This window comes from Tasmannia lanceolata, unplaced genomic scaffold (genome assembly GCF_043159265.1).
Source record: "Tasmannia lanceolata isolate RefF3 unplaced genomic scaffold, GAP_Taslan_0.1 ptg000019l, whole genome shotgun sequence".
Lineage (NCBI taxonomy): Eukaryota > Viridiplantae > Streptophyta > Magnoliopsida > Canellales > Winteraceae > Tasmannia > Tasmannia lanceolata.
This window is the reverse complement of record NW_027518696.1, coordinates 1450025-1458048: the sequence shown is the minus strand read 5'-3', so window position 1 is coordinate 1458048 and position 8024 is coordinate 1450025. Positions and strand designations below refer to the sequence as shown.

The 8024-nt window shown below is 37.9% G+C and overlaps 1 protein-coding gene across 3 annotated transcripts; it reads right to left on the bottom strand.

Annotated features, from left to right (window-relative positions):
• Positions 1 to 518: 518 nt before the first annotated feature.
• Positions 519 to 7005, bottom strand: HASPIN (Protein kinase superfamily protein). Of its 3 annotated transcripts, none has more exons than XM_077362475.1 (15): positions 6877 to 7005; positions 6593 to 6689; positions 6413 to 6490; positions 5091 to 5187; positions 4305 to 4930; positions 3679 to 3802; positions 3487 to 3602; positions 3270 to 3381; positions 3066 to 3158; positions 2534 to 2595; positions 2305 to 2435; positions 1553 to 1626; positions 1422 to 1474; positions 1050 to 1116; positions 519 to 944 (listed from the first exon to the last, which is right to left on the bottom strand). In XM_077362475.1, exons 1-15 carry the CDS (start codon positions 6923 to 6925, stop codon positions 819 to 821), a joined length of 1905 nt encoding a protein of 634 aa, XP_077218590.1. In that variant the 5' UTR covers positions 6926 to 7005; the 3' UTR covers positions 519 to 818. The 3 variants fall into 3 exon arrangements, 2 of the variants coding, with proteins under 2 accessions (XP_077218590.1, XP_077218589.1); XM_077362474.1 differs by having other exon boundaries at positions 522 to 944; positions 6789 to 6921; XR_013236872.1 differs by lacking the exons at positions 519 to 944; positions 1050 to 1116; positions 1422 to 1474 and having other exon boundaries at positions 2521 to 2595; positions 6789 to 6921.
• Positions 7006 to 8024: the final 1019 nt, after the last annotated feature.

Here is an 8024-nt window from a genome sequence, read left to right as displayed (position 1 = left end):
TGGTTGGAGCAACATCCAATCATAATTGTGCAAAACGAAGTGAGTAATGCCATTATCAAAATATGGTAGTGTGGCCAACATGGTTCCACTAAGTAAACCATTCATTTGTTGGGGCCCAACTTAGAATGGTTATCTCCATAGGTCGATCCTAACCCTCGCTCCGATCTATAGAAGGTAGCGTATTATTGAAAGCTCCACAGATTGGAGGGTTAAGATCATACTGTGGAGATGATTTTAAGAGCATGGCATATCTAAGTTGGGACTTGGGACCCAACAAATGAATAGTTGGATCATCAACCCATGTAGGCCCCACTGCAGACACCATATAAAAACTTAACCTTTGTGCCCCCAAAACATTTCCCCTTGAGATGATCCTAAATACCCAACAATTAAACTTGCAATTTATAAATGTGCAGTTCGGAAAGTTTGAAAGCAATGGTACAAAAATTTCCACAAATCAAAGGGTTATGATTGTCCAATCCAAGAGATTTTCAGTATGGGCCACATCCTTTGCAAGGCTTGGCAGAGGAATTGTTTACATCATCTTTTGATCTTGGATGAGAGAGAGAGAGAGAGAGAGAGAGAGAGAGAGAGCTCTGTTAGTAATGATTTTTTCCTGGTTGTGATTAACTTCCTCCATGCTAACCTAGTAAATACTCTGTTAGTAATGATCTTTCGTTTTAAATGGATAATCTATTAACATTAAGGAAACCATAAATACATTCAAAAGATAACTGTACAATGGAAGATCAATGAGATTAACTAATTGCAGTTTCCTCCTTTCTCATCAGTACTCTGTTCTTTCTTCCTCTGCTCTTTCAAATTGCATGATCAACCCATAATTCATTGAAGAAAGCATCAGAAAGTGCATCTTTGGCTGAATCATATGAATTTAGACATTTCCTGAATGAACGAAGAACTCTCTCATCTTTTGCAGTTCGTTGCTGGGACACCACCAAGTTGATAATTAAAATGAGAATGTAATTACAATTAAACAATTGTTGTACAATTCTAGAAGAAGAAAGATTTTGGATCTTAATTTGACTTACGAATGTTTTCTTCAGCAACAAAATATCCACCAAATATTGTAACCACAAGACATTTGTCTTGGGGAAGCTGTTTAATCATGAAAACAACAAAGTCTAAGAAGCCATCTGTTTGCTAGATAAACAAAAAAATGCTATAAATCTCTCTGGTTCTGAAAATGCTCAAAAGAGCTTCTCTCGACTTTGGTGTTGAACATTTATCCTTCCCAAGCACCAGAATAGAAGATAACACATATTCAAATTTATATAGATATAAAAGAATTGCCACTAGACTTTTTCTAGGGACTGGGCTGTGAAGCCAACTGTCCTTCGCTTTTATAGGAAAATCTACAAAATAACACTCTTCAATCTTTAATAAAATTTCAACTATCTTACCTGCCTTCCCAGAATTCGTCCGTCACCTCTTTCATCTTTCGGTATGTTTCAGACTGTAACAGAATATGAATGAGGAGGTAGAACTAATACCATGGTTAAATGAACAAAAGATTTAGTGATTCTCTTCTTACTTGTTTATCTCCTTTTGGACCCTCAAAGATTTCTGGGTCAGTCGATAGATCCAGAAACAATATAGCTTCCCCTACTGAAAACCAGCATTAACAAATGTCATTCACTGCCACACTAACTGTCAAACATTCTATTCAAACACTATCTTGTTTTATAGTCAGGCTACAAATTTATTGTTTGAGGAAAATGATATTTCCAATGTTACATGGATATCTAATTTGGAGGCACAAAGATACCAGCTACTTCTGTGGATATGCAATGTAAATATACTAATTTTCTAATTTAGCTGCACATACTATATGTGCTTGTGTATTTATCTCTGTATGCACAACTAGTGGGATACTGTCTCCATGTATATTAAACTGACACAACTCACTAACTTGGTCTGTGAATGCCCTCTTTGAAACCTTTGTCAACTCAAATCCAACTGCCAGGACAAGAGTGAATGGCAACATTTTCAAAGAGGCAATATCTGACTCATATTTATAATTTATGACACTATCATAAACTATTTATTAGTTTAGCGGTAAGTGGTAACAAAGAACTCCAATCTGCACCTGTGGTCTAACTAGATAGTCTGGGTCCCATTTTCTTATAACTCTCTTCCCAAAATTGCTAGTTACGACGATTTAAGAATCATATATAAGTTTAAAGCCACCAATTGTTATGAGCAGCACATAGAAAACTTTAAACCCGTTCAAGTAAAGAAACTACTCATTTAACAATAAAGCAATAAGTTGGGACGAATTATCACCAGCTTTGATCCGAGAAAGAGTAAAGTCAATTATTGATATTGATAATCCAAATGTTTTGGCCAGCATTCGCCTTCCCTGAAGCGTGAACTCCATTGTTGCGGCTCCATTACGAGTTAAGAGAATGTTGCCCCTGTGATTCAATCCCAAATCGACCCTCGGTAAGCAATGGATTTAGCAAGTAACAACTAAATTGTGTATCATTAAAAAAATTTAACTAAATGGTAAGACCAGTGGAGATCTCGATGCTCAAATTCGCAAGCGACTTCTGCTACAGCCAAGGCAGCTGTAACCTGCAATGACGAGAGAGCAAATCAGCGGTGCGTTTCTGAACGTTGATTCCAAAATGAATTGTAGGACTTTTAGGAATTTATTTCCATGTTATTTAGTTTCTAGGATTTTTAATTCCATGGTATTTAGTTTTAGGACTTTTACTTTCCATGTTATTTAGAATTAGGGAATTTATTTATGGAAGTGATAAATTGGCCCCTTTTGATTACTTGGGACACCCACGAGAGGTGTATCAATGACTGCAGAGGGGCTGATGTACTTCACGTCAGAAGGATTCAACGGGGCTGATTGGCACGTACACTGCTGCTGGGTGTCCCAAGTAATCAAAAGGGGCGGATATATCACCTTCCATTTATTTATTTTCCATGGAATTTTATTTCAATTGCCTATATATAGGCCTCATGTATTAGAGATTATTAGGCTTTGATGATTATTGAGTGAATATAGATTTCTCAAGAAATGTTTAGCTTACCTGTACCAACAAACTCCGTGCTTCGTCAAAATTCATGAGCACAAAGCTTTCGAGGTCCCTACCACCATCCGCAAGAACAAAGACAACATAGCACTGTAACCAACTTTATTAGCTTGAAATATATAGAGCAAATAGATCACAAATACAAACTGCCAAAAGGGTAAGATTAGTCTCAGGGGGTATAACTCCTAATTACTTAATAACCTGATTCTCTTGGAATTCCTTTGGATTGTCATTTTCTGATCCATTCTTTACATCCCATTCTTCCCATGCTCGGATTAGGGAAGCATCATAGGCACCATGGCACACTCGTACACTGCAGAGATGGAGCTTCATTACCATCATCAGGACAAGAATTAACTGTAAATAAGATTGTAAAATACAACTAGATGAATTTGGAGAAATTAAGCAGAACACATACTCTTTGGTTTCTATGAAGTTTGTACATGTGTTCTGATTGTCAACATGGGTTGCTTGTCCCCTTAAACTATTTAAAGCCCAGCAAAGCAAAACCTCTTCGAGCACCTCTGCAGATCTCTGAGCAAAGGGAGATTGGTTCTTCATGATTGGGAATCATATAATATACATGAGAATAGTAATTGAATCTACATACCTTTTGGATTTCCCCATTCACTCGTAAATCTCCGTCAATGGGTACTATTTTGCAAACAGTCGCCCCTGCCTTGAAGGCTTCTCCATATGTGCCTTCACCAATCTTAACTATACTATTTGGATCACTGTTGTGAAGTAAAAGGCCCAGTTTTCATCAGTTCATGGATATCTTCCAAATAAACCCCATTATACAAGAAGAAAAGAATTGATAGCTACAGAAAGCCTTGCACTAAGAGAAAACGTAATATAACAAGTATAAGATCAGGTTGGTGTCTTCGTATAGCTTCCAATATAATCAAGTTCTTGATATTGTTTCATGCAAGTGTAAATTAGTTGAGAAATACTTAGAGCATAATATCTCGGTTTTCTCCCATCGGATAGAGGTTTCTTGAAAATCAAACATTCAAGGATGAGCCCAAGCAAATAAGTGAAAGAAAGGAACTTAAAAGTTAAAACACATCAAAGAAATTAGACGCAGCTAACCAGTGACTTACATTTCAGTTGTAATAAAAATATAAAGTAACTATATCAGAAATAGTTCATGTAGCGTAGTTTCCTTGAGCCAAATACATAACTGAGGAATTTATGATTTTGCAGAAAAATGGTATTAGGTAGTAAAGAACCAACCAATAATGAGAGAACACTTCCACTAATCGTGATGGAACAGACTGCCCACAAATCATTAGCAGCTTGTTAAATGTGTCCCAGTGATCTCCATCCAGTGATTCACTACGAGATGTCAAAGAAAGTTTCTTAACCGCTTCTCCCAGATCTTCAGCACTGGTATCACCTTCTGCCGAGACTTTTATACCTTCACGAGTATCATTCAAGATACTACTCTTTTGTGGATGCTTATCTCTGTCAACTAGATCATTTTCCATGGAGATTGAGCAAATGCTATTCTGATCAAGATGAAATCTCGAGGTAGTCTTCAATGTGGAAGATCTTTCTGGTGTTTGCTCATTTGAAGGGTCGGAAATATTGGCGCAAAAGGCTCCAATGGGCTCTAAAGGTGTTTCCAGAATCCTGGAGAGCGAACCAAAAGACCCGCAACTGTAGGTGAGCTTTTTGGAGATCAACCATCGCTCTAAAATTGAGGACAAATCTGGTATAACATGAGTGTTTTGTGCACCCATTATCCAAGTACCAGAGTGCTTGGGTGAGGGGCTTTCCTCCAACAAATCAAAGGAGTCAATCTCTTGAAAGTATGCCCGCTCCTTTGTAAAATCTTGAGGCTGATGCACAACCTTTCTCTGCAATCATCAGGCGGAAGCAGATGCAAAGAAATAATAACTCAATTGTAAGAGGTTTGAGTATGAGGACCACAATAATGTCATAAAGAAAATATGGCACCTGAAGTTCCTAATATAATATCAAAGTGAAGATATGAGATAAAAGTAACAAGAGTCATACATTGAGAAATGCTTGCTTTGGTTTCTTCCTTGCCTCCCTCTGTTTCAGTTGAGGCCTATAATCTGCAGCCACTGAAATGATAATACTTTTCCTCCCCCTATCAAACATAAACACGGATATCAAGTTGTGCACAGTGACTCCTATATTATTAGCATAAATGACATATAAATAACAGTTAGTTGGGAACTTGGGAACCAAGTAAAAGTAAATCCAAATACATAGCAACTTGAGAAAACATGATGCTTGATAATGATTCCCACACATCTATACAAAAAACAGAGAGATGAATGCGACAAGCATTTGTAAAGGATAATGGTATGGGCATTTGCACCATATATAACACAAGGATATTTTAAAAAAAAACATGTGCGGAGCGAACATTAACAGACCTAGCCAATATAATGAATTTAAAATGTAGTTGGAGAAGTATCCAGCAGTATCCCATGTCTGCATCTGTCTCACAGTTTCTTCAAGAACATTTTGGCCAAAAAGAATGGCACGAGTAGGACGGGCGGTTGATTATTATCACAACTAATATACAGGATATAGTAAAATAGCAGATTATTATGAGAACTAATAGAAAGGACATAGGAAAATAGTTGAGAGAACAAAACAGATGTCATGAAAGCTGAATGAATATTAAGGGCATTCCTTCACCATTGAATAAATGCCATGCCATGCTGAGTATGTTACGTAATACATCTTGGTTGAATGAATAACAGCATTACCACTCTAATATCTCTTTTAAATACCCTGCAAGCTGACCATTGGTGTGTCACAAGGACAGCTTGTGAGTTAAGTCTTTTGTTATCTGTAATTTGATCATTTGTAGAGATGAATTGAATGTTCCTTCAATCGCTTAATCTTCAATCTTCTCTCGAATTATTTGGGCCCCACCGGAAAGTTTTGTTTGGCCATAAAGAATCAGATTGGAAGAGATGGGCAATGCTTTCACTGTATGGCTCCCAATATGTCATAATTGTCCCAATGCCATGACTATAATTCTTATCCATGTAACTTCATGTTGTAACAGCTTCCATTTCTGTATTCCAACTTTGGCGTGCATCAAAATATGAAGTTAAGAGTATTGGGTTGGTAACATTTGGGCTGTTCAGGGGCGGAACTACATGTAGCATAAGGGGGGGCAGCTGCCCCTGTTGAGTTGGGCCAAATTCCTAAAAGTCCACATTCATGTTCTATGATCAAAATGATTAACAATGTTTGAAAAGAGTGACTTTAGTGTTATTTAACCTAAAAATTGAAAAGGAGAGTAGTATTTTGATAAGTTGCAGAAAATTGGCAGAATAAGACAAAAATCAAACCTGGTAGAAAGGGAACGATTCCAGCTGATTCTCTTTCCCGGTGCCAGACTCAAACGATTCCCCCCATCGGGTCGGCCTCTAAACAAAGAACAAATCGTTTCAAATAAAACAAAAAATCGGAGCTTTATAAAACACAATAATCGTAGCGATTGTTGCGTTTTTATTTTTGTTTTAACCTACATTTGTACACCTCTGTCCACATTTTCAGGTTTTCTCCTTCTGTAAATTACTCCAATTTCATTCTGATCGTCTACAGGATTTGAGAAATCGCTGCCACCTGAAAGAATAGGAGAGAGTGAAAATGGTGAGAGGAAACTTTAAAAAAAAGGAGAGAATTGAAAGAGATTAGGGTTAGGGTTAGGGTTAATATTTAGACCTCTTTTTTGGGAAGCCATGGTTGTCAGAGAGAGAGAGAGAGAGAGAGAGATTTGAATGATTAGATTGGGAGGGAACACAATACATACACGCTTTCGCATCCGTTGCGATATATTGAGAACTATCCGCCTCAGTCATCTCCTACCTACACGGGTAGGGGTGGCAAAATTGGCCGAATCGAACCGAAACCGAGCCGACACCGAACCGAAAATTCAGTTTTGGTTTGGTTAAACCAAACCGATTCAAATTTCGGTTTGGTTTGGTTTGGGGATCAAACCGAACCGAAACCGAATATCTCCAATAATTATGAGTAAGGGGTGGTAAAATTGGCAGAACCGAACCGAACCGAAAATTCGATTATGGTTCGGTTTTGGTTTGGTAAAACCAAACCGATTCAAATTTCGGTTCGGTTCGGTTTGAGGGTCAAACCGAACCGAAACCGAACCATTGCCACCCCTATACACGGGCCACCCCTTTTAGACCCGCATCAACCCGACCCGAAAATAACATGGGGTCGGGTTTAGAAATCATGGGTCTTGGTTAAGGTAGGGTTTTAAATTGGAAAACCCTAATCAATCTTGAGTAGTGCCGGGTTTAAAAAAAGAAACCCGATCCGACTCATGTGGATGTATTATGACTTACTTAAATATCTCTTTAATGAGGTAGCAAATTATTTTCCAATATATTGATACAATTGTTTTCATTGAGGTAATCATGTCTCTATGTGAAAATAGCATCCTTAAATTTATAGACTCGATGACAAAAATTTAGAGATTTTTGGTGTGAAGATTCTATGGGATTTGCTAGGGTCCATCTCAAAAGGCATTTCACAGCTGGTCTGTCCCATGTCAGACCATCCACCTGTGAACTGAGACAACGGCTTTTGTCTCCGTTCACGAGGTGGTTGGTCTGACATGTGATGGACAAGCCGCGAAATGCCTTTTGCGATTGACCCTTGCAACTCCCTTTTGTTTTCTACCATTTTGTCTCCATTCGGGTTTATGAATCTCGGGTTTTCCTAAAAAAATTAGACCTGACCAGAGCTGAGATAATTCTCAAGTAGGGTAGGGTTTTGGAAAACCCGACCCGCCCAACCTGAGTTCACCCCTACCTTTAAGATTAAAAGGGTAGTTAGGCCAAAGGTTTAAAATTTCAGTTTCAGTACCTATTTCGGATTTCGGTGAAATCCGAAATTTGGTATTAAGCTTCGAAATTTGGGTTTGAAATTTCGAAATTT